This window comes from Pongo abelii, chromosome 13, assembly GCF_028885655.2.
Source record: "Pongo abelii isolate AG06213 chromosome 13, NHGRI_mPonAbe1-v2.0_pri, whole genome shotgun sequence".
Classification (NCBI taxonomy): Eukaryota; Metazoa; Chordata; class Mammalia; order Primates; family Hominidae; genus Pongo; species Pongo abelii.
Window position 1 is genome coordinate 90,037,362 of NC_071998.2, and position 21,653 is coordinate 90,059,014.

Below are 21,653 nucleotides of genomic sequence, written 5' to 3' on the forward strand. Positions count from 1 at the left end.
TGCAAAATTAAAGCATAAATAGTTTTCTCTCTATGGCCCCTGCTGAAAACCCACAACGCCAGCTCATTCCTTCCCTTCTCCTGGGATGAAAACTTAAGACAGTTCTCACAGCTCTCTCAGTCACTATCTGGTAACAGTCAATTTTCACAGATATTTAAAAGTCAAGCCCAGCATAATATCAAAAATTCAACAAAATGACAAACACAGTTTCCCCCCTCTATACTCAGGCCTACTGTAGACTAGGAAACTGCCAGGAAAGGGTGGCATGGTTAGGGGGTTCCTCTCTATTTTCTCACTTCTCTCTCCTCCTTATCCTCATGATCTCCGCATCCTCTAGAGCTATTTCTAACATCTGCAGGGGCTGGCCCACCTGGAGAAATGGGCACAGTTGTACTTGGCTGGTCAAATTGTGATCTGGGCTTTTGGTGTGGAAGACAGACCTGATTGTTGGAACGCTCTCTTATGGGGGCTTTTGTGGTTCCTGGGAGGTCTTCTTGCAGGGGATCTAGGATCAAAGTTCCATAGTTGGCCTTGTAACTTCTGCCCGGGCTTCCACCCCATACAGGTTGCCCAGATCTTCTGCATGGCCCTTTGAGTACAGCCCATTTCAGCCAGCTCCCTTTGGAGAGATTTTATCTTGTCTATCTCCAGCAAAGCAACTGCAGGACAAATACCCCTCCCTTCTCCATCCCCCTCCCTTCCTCCCCGCTTTGCCTCTCACCTCCTCCTTCCCTCCTCTCCCCTTTTTTGTCTCCCCTCCTCTCCCCTCCCCTTTCCTCCCCTCCCCTCCTCTTCCCACTTCCCTCCTCTTCTCTTTCTCCCTCACCTCCCCCTCCTCTCCTCTCCCCTTCCCCTCTCTTCCTTTGTCCCTCTCTCCCAACTCTGAATCTAAAGGGCTCCCTCCTTTCACCTTTTGTCTCCCTGGAGAAAATCAGACACCAGACCCTGAGCCTCCCAAATTCCAGGAAATACATACCCAGCTCACCAAATGGTTTGGAGTGAGGAGAGGGGAGGAAAAGAGCCGCACTACACTGAAAATTCTTTCCAAAGGAATTCTTGCTCTCCAGGCACTCAACCCCAAAATGAGTCCTGTGTGGTTTCTTACACAGCCTAGAGGTAGGAGATGGGCACGAGCTGGTAGAACGGGTGCCATTTCCTTGTTTTAGCATGGGGAGATTACCTGATGCCTGTGAAATTGCACTTGCCCTTTGAGGCTTTAGCTGACGCTGAGTTAGAAAGAGTCTCATTTTAACATCCTGGGACCTCAACTTTCCTCTAACTGTTTTTTGGGACAGTAATTCTGCAAGGATTTAATATGTTTTATGAAAAAGGGGCTCTGTGGTCAAATGACTTTGGGAAATGCTGCACTCTACATTCCTCTTTTTATAGATTCTGAGAAATCCTGCAGCAAGGAAATCTTTTTAACTTTGATTAGCCTGGTGTGTTTTGTAACCAAAAGAACCACATTTTTGCAATAAATAAATAAACAAACTTTGGGAAATGAAGATAGGACATAGTTTGCTGTCACCAGCCCCAAAGCTGCTCTCTCTTTCCATTTCTCCCATTGCTATGAAACCTTCAGAGAATCTGCCTGTGCATTCCCAAAGGAAACTGAGTCACAGGGAGAGAGAAGAAGCAGGGATGTCTCTGTCTCCCAGCCTAGAAAAGGCTGAGGAGGACAGAGCGGCTGCCTACACATTTCTGAAGCACCTTCATGGGCAAAGACATTGTCTAATGCCTTCTGGATGGGTACGTGGGGAGGTCACAGGGAGGCGATGGGTCTCAGTAGAAGTATCTAGAGCTAGACCAGGCTGACACAGGAGCAGTGATTTCCGTGTTACTGGAGGTGCAAACCGACAATGGGAATCAAACACCAGACATAGGTGCCTGGGCAGTCTTTCCCATCCCTGGATTTATGAAACCATAGATGTGAAAGTCCTTGAGGGAAAGAAGCTACAGAAATGCAGGTGGCTGGAGGAGGATAGGCAGTCTCTTCTCTCCAGCCACAGGCATGTTGATGGGAGACATGGTCTCTTGTGATGCCTTTGTTTTCAGAATTTAGCAGCGACAGCAGCGGGGCTGGCCGAGGTGCCCATCAGCACTGCTGGAGAAGCAGAGGCCAGCAGTGTGCCCACCGGGGGACCGACCCTCTCTATGTCCACCAAGAACCCAGAGGAAGGGGTCACTCCAGTAAGTAGCTCAGAGTGCAAGCTCCCCTTCACCTGTGCCTGGGGTTGGGGGTTATGTTGGGTGGGAGCAGTCACTGGCTTTCCCCATCTGTCTGTGAAACACAGTGACCGTCTCATGGGGCCAGTCTGTCAGAGTAAGCGCTAAATAGCATTGACCCATTCAGTGGCAGTGTGCAGAGTGCTACACTGTGCTGGGCACTAGGCCTGGTTTCAGGGATGGATAGTAAATAGGATAGACCTGATTCCTGAAGACAGGGTGGTAAGAGGGGTTGTGGTCGGTGGTAGGTGAAGCACAGGATGCCCTGGGAGCACTGAAAAAGGGGCCTAGAGCCCAGACTCAGGGGCACAGAAGTTTCCTGGGGAAAGGATGCTGAAGGCGGGCCTGAGAGGGTAAGTAGAAGTCGCCTAGCAGAGTGAGTGAAATAGGTGTTTCAGCAAGGTGGGCTGGCAGAAGCAAAGGCCTGGAGCCTGAGGAAGGGCAGCATACCTGCGGGGTCAAGCGTGAGCCAGGGGTCGGGGAGAAGTGGCTAGAGAGGCTCTAAGGACACAGAGAAGATTCAGCAGAAGTGGGGAGTCACTGAAGGATAAGAAACAAGGAATGGCTGTAGCCAGATTATAATTCCAGAAAGATCACCCTGACTACTGAGAGGAGAAAGGGTGAGGAAGCAAACTTGGAGAAAGAGGCCGGGCTTGGGGGCTGTGTTGGAGTTTGGGTGAGTGGTGGTGCCAGCCTGCCCTGGGATGTGGCCAACAATGTCAGATCCTCCCAGAAGTCCCAGTGAGCAAAGGAGTGAGAAACATCCATTGAATTTGTCCATTCATGGTGAGTGGCCTTGGGGAGAGCAGCTTCAGGGCTGTCGGAGCGGTGGAAGCCAGATGGCACTGGGCTAGGGAGACAGTGGGACAGGGAGTGGTCCACGAGGGTAGACTACTGCTTCAACAAGAAAGCTGTGGAGTCTGAGGACCTAGACTTTTGTTTCAACACAGTGACTTAAGCACCAGTAGAAGCTGCACTCTCTGATTAGGGGACACAGCTTGGAAGGGCTATTGGTGAGCACATGCCCCTCGGGGTTGGTAGGGAGTGGCTGATGGCACACCACACGGGTGGGATGCTGGGGTGGTCTCGCAGCATGAGTGGTGTGAGGAACCAGGCTTCTGTATTTCTGTCTGATGTGTCACTGTGGGTTTCCATGTGAAGTGAGGTCTTGGTGTGCAGGTGCTTTGAGGGGCCCTGGCCTTCTGTTCCTCACCACAGTGTGGTGGATCAGCATCATGGGGCACTGACGTGATTCCTGTTGACTTTCTATTCAGGGTCCAGATAATGAAGAGGGTTTAGCAGCAACAGCAGCAGGGGAGGCCGAGGCACTCGCCAGCACGCCTGGGGAAGTGGAGGCCAGTGGTGTGGCCCCCGGGGAGCTGGACCTCTCCATGTCTGCCCAGAGCCTCGGGGAAGAGGCCACTGTGGTAAGGATCGTACAGTGCCCAGAGGTCAAGGTCATGGTGGGAGCAGCTCCTGGCCTTCTCAGAGTGTGGGGCTCCTGCTCAGCAAACCCATGGAAGCCTGAGGCACAGGGATCTCTGACCAAATACTCACTCGGGGGTGGAGTATGCCAAGGCCTGGGTGAGTGTGGTGAAGCCCCTGGAGGTCAGTGAGCAGCTGGGCCCTGGGGATGGGTGAGTTGGAGAGGTGGGGTATGTCCCAAGGCTGCGTGCAGGACCCTGCTGCCTCCACCCACAGGGGGTGGGAGCCAGAATGGAGGAGTGGCAGGATCCTGGAGGTTGGTGGGGTCAGGCTGCAGGTAGCAGGCCCCAGCAGGGGTCAGAGGGCACGGCCAGGCCTTCCCAGCCCTCTCTCATGCAGGGCACAGACACTGTCCAGCTCCTGAAGGTAGGGCACATCATCCCAAGGCACTTGGCCAGTCTGTCCCTGTGCTGTCTCTACTATGGGTGCCCTCAAGTTCTTCCAGCTCAGCTGATTCAAACCTGAACTTCTCCTTTCCACTCCTCCTATGTTCCCACCTCAAATGAATGAGACCATCATCCTCCAGTCGCCTAAACCAGAATTTTCTTCTCTCTTCCTTAAGTTCTACATCCCATCAAGCATCAAGTCTTGCTGATTTTTCTGCGCGAACACATCATGAATCGCCAGCTCTGTCCTCCTCCAATGCTGGCCCCTGTACTGAGCTGCCGCGTCCACAGCCCAGGCAATTGCTAAGGGCCCTGTCTGGCCTCCTCCATCCTCTCACAGCTTGTCTCCAGTCTTTCAGCCACACTTCTTGGAAGCTTCCCATCGCCCTTTGCTGCAGACCCAGCTCCCGTACCTGGCCTGAGAGCCCTTGCAGGGTCTGGCCTACCTAGCCTTGCTGACCACCTCTTGGGCCCCTCCTCTCTGCCTCTCAGCAGCACTTCAGCCACACTGACCTTCTTCTAGTTTCTCCATCATGCCTCTCTTCCTCTTGCCTCATACCCTCTTCTCTCTGCTGAGAACCTTTCTCCCTTCTCTCCTCCTTTTAATTCTAGCTTATCCTTTAGAGTTCAGCTCAAGGAGTTCCTCAAGAAGATGTCATTCCAGACTGTGAAATCTCCCCATTCTTGTCCTCAGAAGGCCTCATCATCATTGTAGTTGATAATAAACTTGGCAAATAGTTCATGTCTGGCTCCCTACCAGAATGTAAGCTCCGCTAGAGCAGAGATTATAGATACAGTATTTTGTTCATTGACATACCTCATTCCTGACCAATGATAGGCACTGAATGAGTATCTGCTGAGTGAGTGAATGGCTGGGGTCATCAGGACATCACAGATCAAGAATGCTGGCCTTTGATGTCATTGCACACACTTGTGCCCCTGGTCTGTCTGTGCTGGTCAGGCAGCCTTCAGCCTTTTAGCATCCATGCCGGGAGACCTTGCAGTGTGTGGGGGGGGTGGAGGTGGGGGACATGCACTGATGGTGCCTCAGGCCACTGGGCAGTTATATGGATTCTTTCAGTGAACAAAGTGGCCGTCTCCTTCTCCTTCCTCTTCCAGTTGCCCTTTCCTTTCTTCTCCTCTTCTTCTCCGCCTCCCCTCCGTTTCCCTGTCCTCCCCTTTCTTTAATGTCTAGGCACTTATGACAGAGTGGGAAAGCCAGGGATCAGGTTCTACCAAGTCCTAGCTTAATAGAAACTAGAATTTGACCAGCAGGGTTGTCTGAAAATAGAAGGGCTGTCTGTAGAGGTGGTAAGATCCTAGTTACTGGAGGTGTATAAGCTGTAAAGCAAAGAGTATTTGAAACAAGTCTCAGTCAATTTTGGAAGTTTATTTTGCCAGGGTTAAGGATGCACCCGTGACGCAGCCTCAGGAGGTCCTGACAACATGTGCCCAAGGTGGTTGGGGCACAGCTTGGTTTTATGCAATTTAGGGAGACATGAAACATCAATCAATATATGTAAGGTGGACATTGGTTCGGTCCAGAAAGGCAGGACAACTCAAAGTGGGGAGGGGGCTTCCATGTCATAGGTAGATAAGAGACAAACACTTGCATTCTTTCAAGTTTCTGATTAGCCTTTCCAAAGGAAGCAATCGGATATGCATTTATCTCAGTGAGCAGAGGGATGACTTTGAGTTCTGTCTGTCCTTTGTCTATAAGGAATTTCCTTAAGGACAAATTGTGAGGGAGGTATTTACCTTTCTTATCTTAGTAGATATCTTTTAAAGGAATAGAATGGGAGGCAGTTTTGCCCTAAGCAATTTCCATTTTCATTTTTCCCTTTGGCTTAGTGATTTTGGGGTCCGGAGATTTATTTTCCTTTCACATTTCCCCCTTTTCTTTTCAAAATCTTTCAGATAAAGCATTTTAAAGAAAATGAGTCTCTAGTCTCAGGTTTAGTTGATTTCTCATGGCTAGGAGGGTTTATTCCTAGATAGGTAGGTCCCATGTTATTAGGAAAGTTCATTTTTAGCAGGCTGTGAAGTCTCATGCCCTACAAGAGAAAATAGGGGAAGGAAGGGAGAAAAACAACAAATAAAAAAAGAACAATCCTGGAAAATTGATATAGGTCATATTACTCTGAAGTCCATACATCAGTAGGCAGGTATGAAAGTGGCTTATTCTGTAAATAGGTTGCTGTTATTTTCCTCTGAAGTTTAAGTTGTCTAGCTTCAGTTTGCAGGGTTTTAAGAAAGCATGGCTTAATTTTAGTGATTTCAAAAATGGGGAAAAAATGGAAAAGAAGAAGAAAAAATTTTGAAAACATTATTTTGGAGACTTGTAGCCAGTACAAATTTTAGAATTCAGTCCAAACTGTAGACAGTAATAAAAATTGAAAAACATTAGGCAAGACCAAAATCTAACAACAGGTGTTCTATAGTTTATTTTAAAACATAAATTTTCTCTTCCAGTCCCATTTTCACTAAAGAAAAATCATAGGACAATTTCATTTGCAAATTAAGTTTTAGTCTTATTATACTTGGCCTGAGTGTTTGCATAAAGTCAGCAAGAATAGTTATTTGCCATATAGGCTCCTCTTTTTTTTTTAATTGACTTTGGTGGAGCTTTATTCCATAAAGAATCTCAGATTTGACTTTAATGCCTTAAGGACAGCCCATGCCTGCAAATACCTGTATTAATTGGGTGAAGGCCTCACCTTGAGGTCTCAAGAAAACTTGGAGCTCCTGGACCTCTCAGAAAGTGACATTCTTTACTTACCACAGGTCAGGAACCTGTACAGAGATTGTGTAGACAAGGTATGAGGCCAGCTTTCCCAAGGGGCTTTTATTGGCTCTATAAATCAACTTTGGTTCCTTAAAGGAGTCTGTATCTGATAGCATGCCATTCCAGTCAAAACCATGGTAAAATAACCAGTGTCTCCAGTTGTGCTCTGTTACAAAAGAAAACAGATTGTTATCACACTTACACAAATAACTATATTATAAGTTGAGAATACTCACAACTAATTACCAAATTTTTGGAGAGATCAGGTAGAAATATGCTCCAAATTTTGTTTATATGAGTATATTTTACTCATTTTTTTTGAGGCTGAGTTTCTCTCTTGTCTCCCAGGCTGAAGTGCAGTGGCATGATCTCGGCTCACTGCAACCTCCGCCTCCTGGGTTCAAGCGATTCTCATGGCTCAGCCTCCCAAGTAGCTGGGATTACAGGCATGTGCCACCACCCCTGGCTAATTTTTGTATTTTTAGTAGAGATGGGGTTTCACCATGTTGGTCAGGCTGGTCTCAAACTCCTGACCTCAGATGATCCACCTGCCTCACCCTCCCAAAGTGCATGAGCCACTGAGCCTGGCTACTCAATTGTTAAAAGCTGTAAATAGCTCAAAAGAAAAGTTTTCTTGGCTCTGATAAACAAACAGAAAAAGGATCAGCAATGTTTTAAGCAAAAAGTTATAAAAGGATTTTCAGTCTTCTAAAAGTCCACAGTTAACTCCTGTTCTGCATGTTATTCATGAACATTTCAGCTCTTCATGGGAGCCTTGGAAGTTTTTTTTCTATTCTAGCATTACAATCTTCAAAACTTGCATTGAAGAGCACCTATCAGAGTCCTATGCCGATTATAAAACCACCTTTTGAAAGGGATAAAAGCAAAACAACTGTAGTTGACAAAAGTGTTAAAACAGTCATAGTTAAAGACACAATTGACAAGGAAACTTGGTTACTTCTGTGGCATACAGCAATTTTACATAATAATTACTACTGATAAAATATGCTAAAACATATCAGAATCACAGAAATTTCATACAGTTCTGAGCACATACTAATAACACATTTATGTAAATATAATCCAAAGAAGGTTAAACACTGTTTCATATTTGAAAATACTTCCTGTATGATTTTATTGTATCAAATAAGCCAAATATGTCTCTTTTGGACTTCAGGGGAATAATAGCTCAGAAGAAAAGTTTTCTTGGTTCTGAAAATCAAAAAATTAATGGGACCTAAGTTCAAATTTGACTTTGGAAAGTTTGTCAAATATAAAAAGTATAAAACGCTTGATATCACAAAATAGGATCACGGGTCATTGTAAAATAAGTCATTCATTTAGCCAAAGTGATACCTCAAAGATTTCAAAAAAAGAGGCAAAAATATTTATTCTTTGATTGAGGAGATTGATTTCTCAAACAATTAGCCCTAATAGAAACAACAGGCGGCCAATTAAATTTGTTTTTCAAAAATTTTTAAACAATCTATAAAATTTTAATCATCTTGACCATAAGATATAATTTCCATAAGCCTTTTTATAACCTTTATAACCTTTATTAAGGAGTGGGTTAATGCTCCAAGAAAACCTTGTTAATCTGACACAGGGGCCAATATGCTGGTCTTGCATCAGCATGCCTTTGACATTAATGGTTAATTTATAGAGAAACTAAACTTATTTTATCTCTCAAAATCTGCCCTTATAATCTCATGTGCCCACTTCTTCCACAATAGTCTTTGGACCTTGAGGAGTTGAATAGCTTTAATCTTTGGCCCTATGTCTCACGAACACAGTCTATTTTGGTTGACACCTTCTACAGGATCTGTAGGTGAGGCTTTAACTGCTGTCAGTGTTTAAGATTTAGCAGGACTTGGTGTCCTTCTTAGACCCAGGAATCAAACCCCTGTAACTTAATGGCACAGGTACTTTAAAAGCACATACAGAAATGTAGAGAACCTGATTCTGTCACTGTTCTGGGTGCTACTATGTAACCTGCCATGATCCCTGGTGGACTGAACAAATGGGGGCAAATGTGGGAATAAAAGACAAGAGACAAAAGAGTATATTTGGAAGAAGGGGTCAAGGGAAACTTGCCTCTAGTGGACAAGGGCCCTGAGCTTTACACAGCCCTCCATATTTATTAGGCAAAAGAGACAGTGAGAAGGGGAGTGGAAGAAGGGGTCAGCTGCTCAGTCCAGAGTAGGCTTGCAAGACTGCATTCCTCAAACAACAGGCTCTAAATGTTGCAGTAGATAACCTCGGCACCAGGGAGTGATTGCCTCCAGCAAACCTTCTGTCGGCAGGAACACTTGTGAGTTTGCTCATATCCTGCATTCACGATAAACAGTTTGCTGTTCAATCATATAGCCTCCGGTGGAATGCTGAGTTGGTCAGGTCCCATGGGCCTTTGGCTCCCTTCACGGAAAGTTATATGAATGTAATAACCTTAATTAAAAAAATATTCTGTTTGTTAATCTGAGTCTTTTCTAAACAAACTAAAACTTAGTAATAATGACATAGGAATTATTTAGATAAAGTGCAAGATCTGATTATTAGGCCAGTTACCCAAAGGCAAAAGAAAAGACCTTCTGCAGTGCGACTGCTGTTCTCTATGGGTAATATTATATTGGAAGAAAATATTCCTTTTAGATCTCTAAGATAAAACATTTTTTTAGTGTCAGGCCACAACATTTAGAACCAGAGGGAAAAAAATCTTACAGGAGCTGAAAATGAGTTGAAGATTAGTTATTATTTCAGGCCTTTTAAAAGGCGAGAGAAAACAGAAAAGAGCAAGATGCAATAAAAGTCGAACTTTGTGTAAAAAACTTTATAATGCCTTGTAATTTATTAAGAGTAAAGCAATACCTTAAGAAAATTTTGTGGTTCAAACCAATTCTTTAGTGTATAAGTGGTTTTTTTAAAAATTAAAACCCAGTCTCTGGAAAGACCATTTTAAATAATTTCCCTTAATTATAGACAACTTGCTCATATGAAAGTTTTTTTTTTCATCAGTCTTCTTATTATGATGTAAACAGACCATTTCTGACATGCTTGGACTTTCTAGTTTTCCTGAGCATCCGTCTTTCTTAAAAAAAAACAGTCATTTTATTCTAGGACAAAATTTACCATAAAAGATCCTTTCTTGTATAAAATTATTTTTCTTTAAGCTTTCTTACCAAAATTACCTCTTTATTTCTATAACTTCCTTTCCATCTCTCTCATTTCCTGATTCCCTTCACCTTGTTTTATACATAACCTTTAAATAAGCTTTGAATGAGACAAAAATTATTCACCTTTTAAAAAAAACACACTTTTTTTAGAAAGAATGTTTCCTTACAATATATTTTTAAATTGGAAAATACCCAACTAATGAAATATCTATTATTTAATTTAACTTTAGATTCGAAATTATGACATATTTGTCTATAAGTATTTATGCCATTACATTTACCTAATTATTTTTAATACTGTACCTAGATTACTGTATTTATGAAAACTGCAATAGTCATTATTTAAAGTTATTTCCCTGCCAACCATTTTATAGCCTGTGAATTTCAGGAGTTTACCTAAGTAGAACCTTAAGATTAAATATATGGTTGTTTTACTAAATGAAGATTTAGCTATTTTCATTAAACTAATGTTCTTGTCTTATTTATCAGACAGTACACAAGCAAAGGTTATCCTGTTTTGGGCTGAGTTTATAGTTTTGTAACCCTTATGCCAAATTTTTACACCTTATAGTATTTGGCAGGGATGAGTATGAAATTACTTGATCAATAAATGCAAACAAAAATGTATGCTGGAAATTCTTAAGACATTTCTAATATTGCTTTACCAGTAATTTTAAAGCTAGCTTATTAAAGACTTAAGTCATGTGAACTTGAAAAGCATTTGGGTTTATTATTTAATTTATGAGTACTCTTTAAGCCAATGTCATACCTTGTAGCGAAAAACACAGCAAAATATGTGTATGTACACATAAACACACACATACACACTCATACAACCAAAAATCCTATAGCTTTTACTTCAGAACTCTAGCCATGAAATATTAATACAAACGCATTGTCCTGCAGAAACAATAACGAAAATAAATGTCTGGATGCAAACAGTGGATTTTATCTCAGGAGAAATGTAACATCAGACTTAAAGCAGGCAGAGGCAGAGAAGAAAGCAGAGAGATAGAGAACTTAGGAACTTCATAGTTGCAGATCGACTTTTGGGCTCTGAATTTTTCTTGCTGTAATTGTGCATGAAAATGCCATATATGTCCATTTTACAAAAACACTTGCAAGAAGAGGCACCATAAAACCAACAGAGTGCCTGAAAGAGGGTCATTCTCCTTGTTTTTCCTTATTCTTAGATTGTTTGTTTCCCACTTTTTTTTTTTTTTTTTTTTTTTTTTTTTGAGACAGAGTCTCCCTCTATTGCCCAGGCTGGAGTGCAGTGGTACAATCTCGGCTCACTGCAACCTCCACCTCCTGGGTTCAAGTGATTCTCCTGCCTCAGCCTCTTGAGTAGCTGGGACTACCGGTGCATGCCACCACGCCTGGCTAGTTTTTTTTGTATTTTTAGTAGAGACAGGGTTTCACCATATTGGCCAGGCTGGTCTCGAACTCCTGACTTCATGATCCCTCCCAAAGTGCTGAGATTACAGGCATGAACCACCGTGCCCAGCCTTTTTTATTTATTTATTTTTTATTTTAAGGGATGAACTGAGCTGTGACCTAGGATTTTAGTGGAGTGTGTCAAAGTGTGCTGGTTGTGGGTGAGACTCTACAGTGTGTCACCACTGAGCCATTTCCACCCTCTTACGTGTCTCAGTTTCTGTCTGTGTAGTTCTAGCACCTCCAAGAGGGCTCAAAATCAAAATGCAGAGTGACCAGCTCCTATATGCCCTTCCTGAATGAGGCTTTTTAAACTAATTTTGTTGGGGGTTCCCTGTAGGGTTGCTGCATGTCATGAGGGGGTCAACCCCCCAGACACTCCCACTTGGCCTCCAGTCACCCAGGGGCACCTTTCAGCTGGGAGGAGCAAAATGCCCTTTCTCTTTGAAGCTGAGGAAACTCATTCTCCCATTTATCTGTGAAAACAATAGTTCAGTTCCTCATGCAAAATGCTCACACTAGCCAATCGAGATTAATTTCAGGAGGAAAGGCAATGGAGAAGACACCCTTTAGAATGTACCTCTGAACTAGAATTAGGGTCCTAAACAATAACTTCCTAGGAGAAAAAAAAAAAAAAAACAGCTAAGACCACTTCCTGTAAATTGTCCTCAGCCACCTCTAACTTTGTACTCTCATCCACCATTTTACACCCCAAGGTCAAATCCTCTCCCAGTATAAGGTAATCTCTGGTACCCCCAAAAGCCAAAGAGGTCAGGTCTTACAACACAGGAGAGCAGAGCTTTAGACCTAAGAAGAATCTGCTCGTGACTCTTGAAACTCCACAAAGAAAATGGAACTCCCCAAAAAGGGGCGGGTGGTGCCTTTGTTCTGAATACTTTAAGGGGTTTGAGTGATTAGAAGCCTCTTCTAGGTTTTTGTTGGTACTAAAGATAGTGAAGGGAGAAGGAGGTATAGGGCGGAAGAAAAGTAAACGAAAGAAAAAAATTTTTTAAGACAGGAAGCAAAGATAGCAAACATGCATGTTGTGTTTTTTTTCCCCCTCTCTTGTAGCTGTGAGAAATTTTAGCCAATTCAGAGAGGCCTTGTTACCCATAATTTAGAATTCTCATTCAGATTTGACCAAGTCAGGTAGAGCTGGTCAAATCTGATGGGAGAAAGACCAGAACAACAATCAAAAAAACCCTAACAACATGATTACTGAGCACTTTAATAGTAAGGAGAAATTAAGAACAGCTGGTTGTTAATCTTAACTTCAGCCAAGACAAAACCCCAATTCAGCTACTTACTAGAGATAGGTCTTACGCGGAAGATTGCTCTCTACCATCCTAGAAGCAGGAAAGAATTTAAACTTGCCTTCCCTGTTAGAAATGAGCTCAAACTCCAGAAAGGAGTTTCGTCTTTCCATCATCCTAGAAGCAAGAAAACTTGCATTACTTGTTGGAAGCAAGTAAGACTCCAAAAAAAAGAATTGTACAGCAAAATAAACTTTAGATCTTGACCAAATTTTGGGAGATCAGGGATTCTCTGGAGGGGAGGCTCCTAGGCCTCGGCAAATTGTCCTATTGGTTTGAACCATAAAGAAAGCTCAAGCTGGTATCAAGCACCACTACGAGATTTGTCAAAGGTCAGCGGCACCTCCACTCAGAATCCCTTCTTGGTTGCCAAAATGTGAACCCCAAATATCTGAGACAGGTCTCAGGAAAGTTAGGAAATTTATTTTGCAAAGGTTAAGGACACGCCCGTGACACAGCCTCAGGAGATCCTGACAACATGTGCCCATGGTGGTTGGAGCACAGCTTGGTTTTATGCATTTTAGGGAGACATGAGACATCAATCAATATATATAAGGTGTACATTTGTGCTGTCCGGAAAGGCAGGACAACTCAAAGTGGGGAGGGGGCTTCCATGTCATAGGTAGATAAGAGACAAGAGGTTGCATTCTTTTGAGTTTCTGATTAGCCTTTCCAAAGCAATCGGATATGCATTTATCTCAGTGAGCAGAGGGGTGACTTTGAGTTCTGTCTGTCCTTTGTCTGCAAGGAATTTCCTTATGGACAAATTATTAGGGAGGTATGTAGCTTTTTTATCTTAGCAGCTATCTTTTTAAGGGCTAGAATGGGAGACAGGTTTGCCCTAAGTAGTTCCCAGCTTGATTTTTTTTTCCCTTTGGCTTATTGATTTGGGGATCCTGAGATTTATTTTCCTTTCACAAAGCTAAGGCCAGAGAAGCGCTTGGCAGAGATGTGCTAGAGGGGACTCTGGGGTGGGTGGGAGGATGCCCTGAAAGGTATGTTCTAATGCTGGAGCTCCAGGTGAAGGTGTGGTCCTGGAGGAGCGAAGGAAAGGGAATCATGGAGCCTCCAGTTATCTGAGGCTCCAGCGCTTTCCACCGCCCAGCCTCACACCCACTGAACCAGGGGCATGGGCAAAGGGGCACAGCTCCTCATGCCAATTTCATTTCAGGGTCCAAGCAGTGAAGACAGTTTAACAACAGCTGCAGCTGCAACCGAAGTGTCCCTCAGTACTTTTGAGGATGAGGAAGCCAGTGGGGTCCCCACAGATGACCTGGCTCCCCTCACAGCCACCATGGCCCCTGAGCAGGCAGTCACTTCTGTAAGTGTCGTCTGGTGTCCTCTCTGGTTCACAGGGGAGAGACAGGTCTGCATCATGCGACAACAGCCATTCTTGGCCTTGGCAGGGGCACCTGTAGCTTGGTTATGAGCACATGTCTGGGTGGGCAGCTGCTGGAGGGAGGCAGGACACAATGCCGGAGTGTAACAGAGGCCACAGCCCTGCTCCCTCCTAGCCTTGCCCAAGAATTTACTCAGAGATGAGTGGTCCACAGTTGGCACTGAGGCTTAGAAGAGATGCATATTTCAGAAGGGGTGTGCTGGGGGTAACGATGGTCATAGGTAAGAACGTGCTTTGAAACTGGGCTGGCACCACAGAAACGACTGTTACCACAACTCCCCAGCAGCCTCATGAGCGAGGTGAGGTGGTGCCTTAATGCTGGTTTTGTTTTCAGGGTCCTGGTGATGAAGAAGACTTGGCAGCAGCCACAACAGAGGAGCCCCTCATCACAGCTGGGGGTGAAGAGTCCGGCAGCCCTCCCCCTGATGGGCCACCGCTGCCCCTGCCCACAGTGGCTCCTGAAAGATGGGTCACTCCAGTAAGTGGCATAGAGCTGTAAGATTTGACTTGGCAGACCTTACAGGGGAGAGAAAGAAAGGCCAGAGTTGTGCGAGGGGCTGGCCCCCAGCTTTCTCAGAGGTAGGTTTTCACGTTGGTTTGCAAATTTGGGCATTTGAGGAGCTTTAACCTGGGGAACACTTGAGGAAACTCCAGCTCGTAGAGAAAAAGCAAGAGATTAAAATCAAGGGGACCTAGCTTTGTGTCCCATACTGATCTTTGGATTGAAATGAGATCTAACAGTCAGTGCTCTTCTGGGGACAAAGCTGACAGTAAGATGTGGCAGGTCTGTAGAGGGGATGAGAGCATCAGTGCTGTGTGTGTGTTGGGGGGTGACCTCCAAGTCCCTGCCAACATGAGTTTTATGACTCTTGGCTGCAACTGTGTGACCTTAAGCAAATCCGTTGATTTCTTTGGCCCTCCGTTTCCTCATCTGTGAAAATGAGTGGCTGCAAGGCCAAGTCAGAGAATACAGGTTGGAGAATGTTTACAGAGCTCTGTACACACACCTGGTGTTGTCACCACTTAAGGACTATAACTGTGTCTCTTAGAAATAGGAAACCCAGACCTGGCCCTCAGCTTGGGCTTGTGTGAAGAGGGACTGCTCTTCCAATGTGAACACATTTTTAAAGGAAACTATCTCCTTGGTGACCAGCACAGGCTCGTCAGTTCCCCAAACACCACTTGGTTGTGCACACTTTGAAAGCCACCACTCAAGCTACAGTCATGTGGCCCATTGGCCACGGTGCGGCAGGACTGACCTGTGAGGGGAGGGGCTGTGGGACGGGGGATCAGGAGAGCCCCCTGAGGTCCTGAATGCCCCTTGTTCCGGGGCCTCCTCTAGCGGTTATCACGCTGCTTCCTGTCTCTTTAGAGTTGTCTTGCATTCATTTGTTGATTCACTCATTGACTGGACACATAGCGGCTCTAGGCTCTCAGTCAGGACACTTGTAAATAGAGATGAATGTGACCTCACTCCTGTCCCCAACAAATTCACAATCAAGGGGCAGGAAATAAGCCATCTGAACTGACATTGATTAATCACTCTGTGCTCCAAGTTTATCTGATTCCCTTCACCACACTCCTCTCCAGTATAAGGTGAATGGGAGATAAGATGTGGAGAGGTAAAGTCACCTGCCACTGCTGCCTGCCTCTAAGAGGTGGAGCTGGGATTTGAACCTGCATGCTGGCCTGCAGAGCTGGAGCTCTCGAGCTTCACCCAGCTGAAGTCCTCATCCGTGAGAGTGTGGTGTGGTGGGAAGATCCTGGACTGGGGGCCAGGAGTTCGAGGTTCTGCTTCCAGAGATGCCGCTGACTTGTGGTAGGCCCTGGGCCTCCTTGTCATCATCTATAAAAGGAAAAAGGTGAACAACAACTCTGGTTTTTAACTCTGGTCACACATTAGAGATAGCTGGGAAGCTTGAAACAATGCGGGTGTCTGAGTCCAGTGCTAAACCAAGTAACTGAGACACTGGGGCTGGGGCTTTGGGCTTGCAGAACATCCTAGTGGGCAGCCAGCTCTGGATTGACCCGCTCACACACTGTGACTTCCTAAACAATGTCCCCCTGCTCTTCTGCACCTCACCCCAAGGTATACACAAAGCACCAAGTTCAAATCTCCCTAGTGATGCCACATCAGGCACAGATAGAGCCGGTTCTCCTTTTTCTTTCTCTTTTCAACTTTTTATTATTGAAAACCTAAAAATGTCACAAAGGAGCTTAGAATAGTATAATTAACCCCCACATACCCATTGCTCAGTTTGGATAATTATCAACACTGACATTCTTGCTTCATCTGTTCCACCTCCTACCACCATCTTTTTTGGAGGGAAGGGGAATACTGGAGTATTCAAAAATCAACCCCAAACATCCTATCATTTATTTAACTGGTAAATAATTCAATGTGTACGGCTGATAGAGTGATCTGGTACCTTTGTTTTGGTCATAGCCACAGTATCACAATGCATCTAACAAAATTAGCAGTGGTTCCTTCATATTATCTAATGCCCTGGTTATTTTGTTTTAAAATACCTCTTTCCAGTTAGTTTGTTTGAATCTGAATCCAAACAAGGTCTGCACATTGCATTTGGTTGATACGTCTCTTAAGTGTCTCTTAATCTCTAATTGTCTCCCGCCTTCTTTTTCCCTTTTGCTGTTAATCTGTTGAAGAAGCTGGGTCAGTTTCTTCCTTAGACCCTTTGCGTTTTCAGCTTTGAGAAGTCGGTCTGGTAAGGCTGGCTGTGTTCATGGGAGTGTGAGGGTTACTGCTCCTGGGAAGCTCTTTGTCCACATGTATTAACAATCATAAGAGTGCATATTGCTGACCCAGAAACTTTTCTTCTAGGAATTGATTCTAGTGGAGATAGTCTGATAGCCTTTGTTGTTGTCGTTTTTTTTTAAAAAAAGGCTTTGTTTACAAGGATGCTAATCTCGGTGTTGTCCATAATAGAGAAAAATTGGGCAAATTTAATTAGCCAACAATAGAAGATTAATTGAATTAAAGTATATTCAAACAATGGAACATTATGTAGCTAATAAAATTATACTTGTTAGAAATATTTAATGATGGGGGAAATGCTTAGCATATAATGTTAAGTGAAAGAAGCTGGTTGTAAACCTGAGTATATTGTGTGGTTAACTATTTAAAAATACACACATGCAAAAACACTAGAAGGAAATACCCTCTGTAAATGTTGGCAGCTGTTGCCTCAAAATGGTGGAACTGTGGAAGGTTGTTAGGTTTTTAATACATTGTGGTTTAATACATTTTCCACTATGATGGCTTACAATTTTTACGATAGATTTTTTAAAGCTCTGAGAAGGGAGAGAGAGAGAGACAGACAGACACAGAGAGAGTTAGAGATAGAATGAGAGAGAGAAAGAGAGAGAGAAACGGAGACATGGTTGATGTCTGATGAAGACAGATTCCTGCTAAGTCCCAACGTTAGGGATCTGCAACGAACTCAGATGAATGCCCCGATTCCTGAGCAGAGTCTAAAAGCACAAGATTGTCAAGAAGGCACCCACCCTGGGATATCTCTAGGATCAGTTTTTTTGTTTTTGTCTTTGTTTCCTTGAGACAGGGCCTCACTCTCTTGCCCAGACTAGAGTGCAGTGGTGTGATCTCGGCTTACTGCAACCTCCGCCTCTTAGGCTCAAGCGATTCTCCTGCCTCAGCCTGCAGAGTAGCTGGGATTACAGACAGGCATGTGCCGCTACCACCCGGCTAATTTTTTTGTTTGCTTGTTTGTTTGTTTTTAGTAGAGACAGGATTTCACCACGTTGGCCATGCTGGTCTTGAACTCCTGACCTCAGATGATTCACCTGCCCCAGCCTCCCAAAGTGCTGGGATTACAGGCGTGAGCCGCTGCACCCGTCCTCTAGGATCAGTATTGGCCCAGCCTCTAGGATCAGTATTGGCAGATATGTGACAGAGCCAGGCAAGCTATACTGCCGTGGTGACTCTAGGTCAGTTTGAATCTCAGAGTCACTGTGGCAGTATAGCTTGCCTAGCTCTGCCACATATCTGTGGCCAGTTTTCTTCACTTCTCTCTGTCTCAGTTGACTCATGCATAAAATGGGAATCATAATCATAGAACCTACCTCTTGATTTGTGAGGATAAAATGAGTTTATACATGGAAAACATGACCCAGCACATAGTACATGCTCAGTAAATTAGCTGTCTAGAATTATTTTGCAGATGAGGCCCAGAAAGGATTAGAGCTTTGCTCCTAGGGGTCCAGTAGGAGTGAGAGCCTTTGTCTCTGGACTTTTTGGTGCTTTGGTTTTCTGCACTGTTTACAACCACTGTCTTCAGACGGGAGCCAGAAGTTGATTAGCAAAGCCCACACTGGTCACAATGATGTCATTACATTTCTAAGGACTGACTAATAGATCTTAGCAAATATATGGAGAATGTTGCCCTGGAAATGAAGTAATATATTTAAAAATCTGTGTTGTGGAACACAAGTGAGAGAGAAGACTGATTGTCAGGTGTGGGTGACTCCAAATGCCAGGCTCTTCCCACTAGTCATTTGGCAAATAGGTACTGAGAGCCTATTATCTGCTGGTGCAGGGGACGCTGCAGTGATCAGGCAGCATCTCTCTTCATGGGGCTCACTGACTTCAGCCCGGTACAAGCCCTAGCTCATGCCCAGCTCACTGACCAGGACCAGGGAATGTCATCGGAACTCAGCAGCCCCATGTCCCAAATATGTTGTGGCCACGTTTTAACCAAATCTTCTTGTTTTAGGCTCAAAGAGAACATGTGGGAATGAAAGGACAGGCTGGGCCCAAAGGAGAAAAGGTTTGTGCTGTGACCATCCTGGGGAACACTTTGGCTCCTGATCAAGTGTCCTGAACATGTTATTTAGGTTTGATTTAGTCCACTCTGATCAAGGGGATTGCAGAAGCAGCAAGAGGGCTAAGCCCAAAAGAAACGGACTTGTAGGTCTGGGAGAATCACGAAAAGGGCACCGGGCAGTTCTGACTGAGTCTCTTCTCACCACCTGGTGACCGTGGCCAAGTCCCTTGACCTCCATGGGCCTTTGCTTCTCTGTCGAGTATCAAAGGGTCCTATGATTCCACACCTGGCTCTGCCACACATCTGCAACCAGTTTTCTTCACTTCTGTGTCTGAGCTCTGGGCTCTGCCCCTGATTTTCTTCCTGGGAAAATGTTGGGCAGAAAAGAGCTTCTGAGGACCACAGGCCTGGATTTGCCTTTTTGTAGCTGTGGGATCTCCTGAAACTTCTTCACTATTTCTTTGCTCCAGTTTCTCCGCCTGTAAAATGGAGGTGGTGATGATGACCCTGTGGTGTGGGATGACATGAGGGGATGTTTATAGAAGTGCTTTAGATGGTGTCAGTCACCGCAGGAATAACAAATTCCTCTTACCAAAACACCTACTGGTGATAAGCTGTTCCCGGGGGGGATGTGTCCACAGTGACCCCAGTCAAGAGATCCTGCCCAGGGAGCCTGCTCTGGCCATAGGCAGGAGCTTGGCCGCCTCTGGGAGCCTTCTCATCTCCACCGTGACCCTGGTCCTCTGCCTGCCTCACCTCCCTCCGGGCTGCACAGAGGCCGTTCCTTGCAGCAGATGATGCTCCTGTCCTGGGGCCTCCTGAGTGCCCACCGGGGTGTGGGGAAGGGAGGGCCAGGGCTGGGGAGGGAGGTGTCCTGACTTCTCTCTGCCTCTGGCCACCTCAATGGACTTCAGATGCCAGCAGGGCTCTGGGGTGCAGCAGGAGGCACACAGATTTGGGGACCTTACTGTGGACATTTCCACTCTCCTTTTGGTGGATCTGGCCATCCTGTCACCTTATTTGTCAGAGAAGCCACTTCTCTGGGCCCTTTTTGACAGCCAAAACCTCCTGGGATGCCACTCTGTCATTTTCTTTCATCTGCCTCCTTTCCAAATGTGTGCTTCTGTCATTCGGAAAGCATTTTCTGGGGCACCAGCCTTGTGCCAGGTGCTGGGACCTGGAGGTGATTCAGGCACTGTGCCTGCCCTTGAGGGGCACACGGTCCCAGAGGGGCAGACTGTGAGCAATGATGTTCCTGTAAAGGTCACAGGCCCTGGTGAGAGGAGCAGGTGGGCAGGGCAGGCTTCAGAGGAGTCCATATTGGGCCTGAGCACTGAGCACTGGTGCTCTAGCGGGGCCCAGATCGGAGGGTGGGGATAAATCCTGGAAGAAGGGAGGGTGTGTGTGATGCGTGCTTATACTGGTCAGCTCCTTCCACCACAGCCCATGCCCTCCAAGTATGGCACAGAAACAAAGGGCTTCTGAGCCCTGGGGTGGGACAAGGCATTCCCTTAAGCTGTCTCTGCAAAGGACAATGCCATTTTTCATTCCTGTGTGATCCTGATTTTAAAGATGAGCACGATTTCTACAGAAAGGTGGGGAGATGGTAGGAACAGGGTTCCAGCACTTCACTGACCGTTTTGTTCTCTTTAGGGTGATGCTGGGGAGGAGCTTCCTGGCCCTCCTGAACCTTCTGGGCCTGTTGGACCCACGGTGAGGTTCCCATCTAGGCTTGTCACACACACAGGTGTAAGACCAGGGATGCAGCCAAAACAGCCACAAGCTGAGGACTCTCCTTTTTGGCTCCCAAAGTATCTTGCAGTCAGACCCCAGGGCTTTCTGCCTCTGCTAGGACTCTGCAGTGTGCAGTAGCAGAATTGATTTCTATCCAGTTTAAATCCTGCACCTTGAGCGTCCCAGAAGTTCTTTGAACTCAGCACTTCCCAAGCTGGACTCATTACCCATGCCCCAGACCTGCTTCTCCTCCTGGGTTCCCCATCTCTGGGAATGGCACCCCATCTATGTGGTCACCAAGAGAGAAACATCCTTAAGTGGTCCTCTGCCTTCCCCAGCCCTGCCCAGTGTGTCCCCAAGTCCCCCTGAGTCTAGCTGTGCAGTGCCTCCTCCTCCTCTCTTGGGCAATGGCACTAGCCTCCTAACTGGTCTCTCCGCCTCCATATCACCACTTCCCTTCCCCCACACACGTGTGCCCACCACTGTGACTTTCCTAAACACAGCTGTAACCCCCAAACCCAGCTTTTCTTGGTGCCTCTCAGGGGTGCTCAGTACACACACGTTCAATGAATGAATTAGGCCCTGCCTGGTTCCTGTCTTCAGGAGTTAAGTGCCAGAAAGATGTTTTGAAGATTCCCCTTGTTCTTCGGATACATTTGATGCCATTCAAGTATGCACGGAGGGCTCTCTGGGTGCTAGGCTTCCTGCTGGACTCTGGGCACCCAGTGTGTCTCAGGTTTGGGCTGGCTCTTGAGCCCTAGTTTAGAGGAGCCGACGGACACACGCACAACTAAGCTTCAAGTCAGATGGTCCTAGCATCTCACTGAGACCTTGACAGAGGCTAGTGGGAGCACTGAAGAGGGAGAGAAGAATTCTGCCTGGAAATGGGGTAGGGAGGGCTTCATGGAGGAGGACA

The 21,653-nt window shown here is 45.6% G+C and overlaps 1 protein-coding gene across 3 annotated transcripts in view; it reads left to right on the forward strand.

Moving 5' to 3' along the window:
• COL15A1 (collagen type XV alpha 1 chain) overlaps nucleotides 1-21,653 on the forward strand; it is a 127,325-nt gene that overhangs the window by 57,403 nt on the left and 48,269 nt on the right. For 2 of the 3 annotated variants that reach the window (XM_002820027.6, XM_024252595.3), the window contains exons 8-13: nucleotides 2,056-2,190; nucleotides 3,501-3,653; nucleotides 13,974-14,123; nucleotides 14,536-14,679; nucleotides 18,953-19,006; nucleotides 20,657-20,716. In XM_002820027.6, the coding sequence (XP_002820073.4) occupies nucleotides 2,056-2,190; nucleotides 3,501-3,653; nucleotides 13,974-14,123; nucleotides 14,536-14,679; nucleotides 18,953-19,006; nucleotides 20,657-20,716 (696 nt within the window). The remainder of the gene's footprint in view (nucleotides 1-2,055; nucleotides 2,191-3,500; nucleotides 3,654-13,973; nucleotides 14,124-14,535; nucleotides 14,680-18,952; nucleotides 19,007-20,656; nucleotides 20,717-21,653) is intronic. The other variant, XM_024252596.3, reaches the window with a different exon arrangement.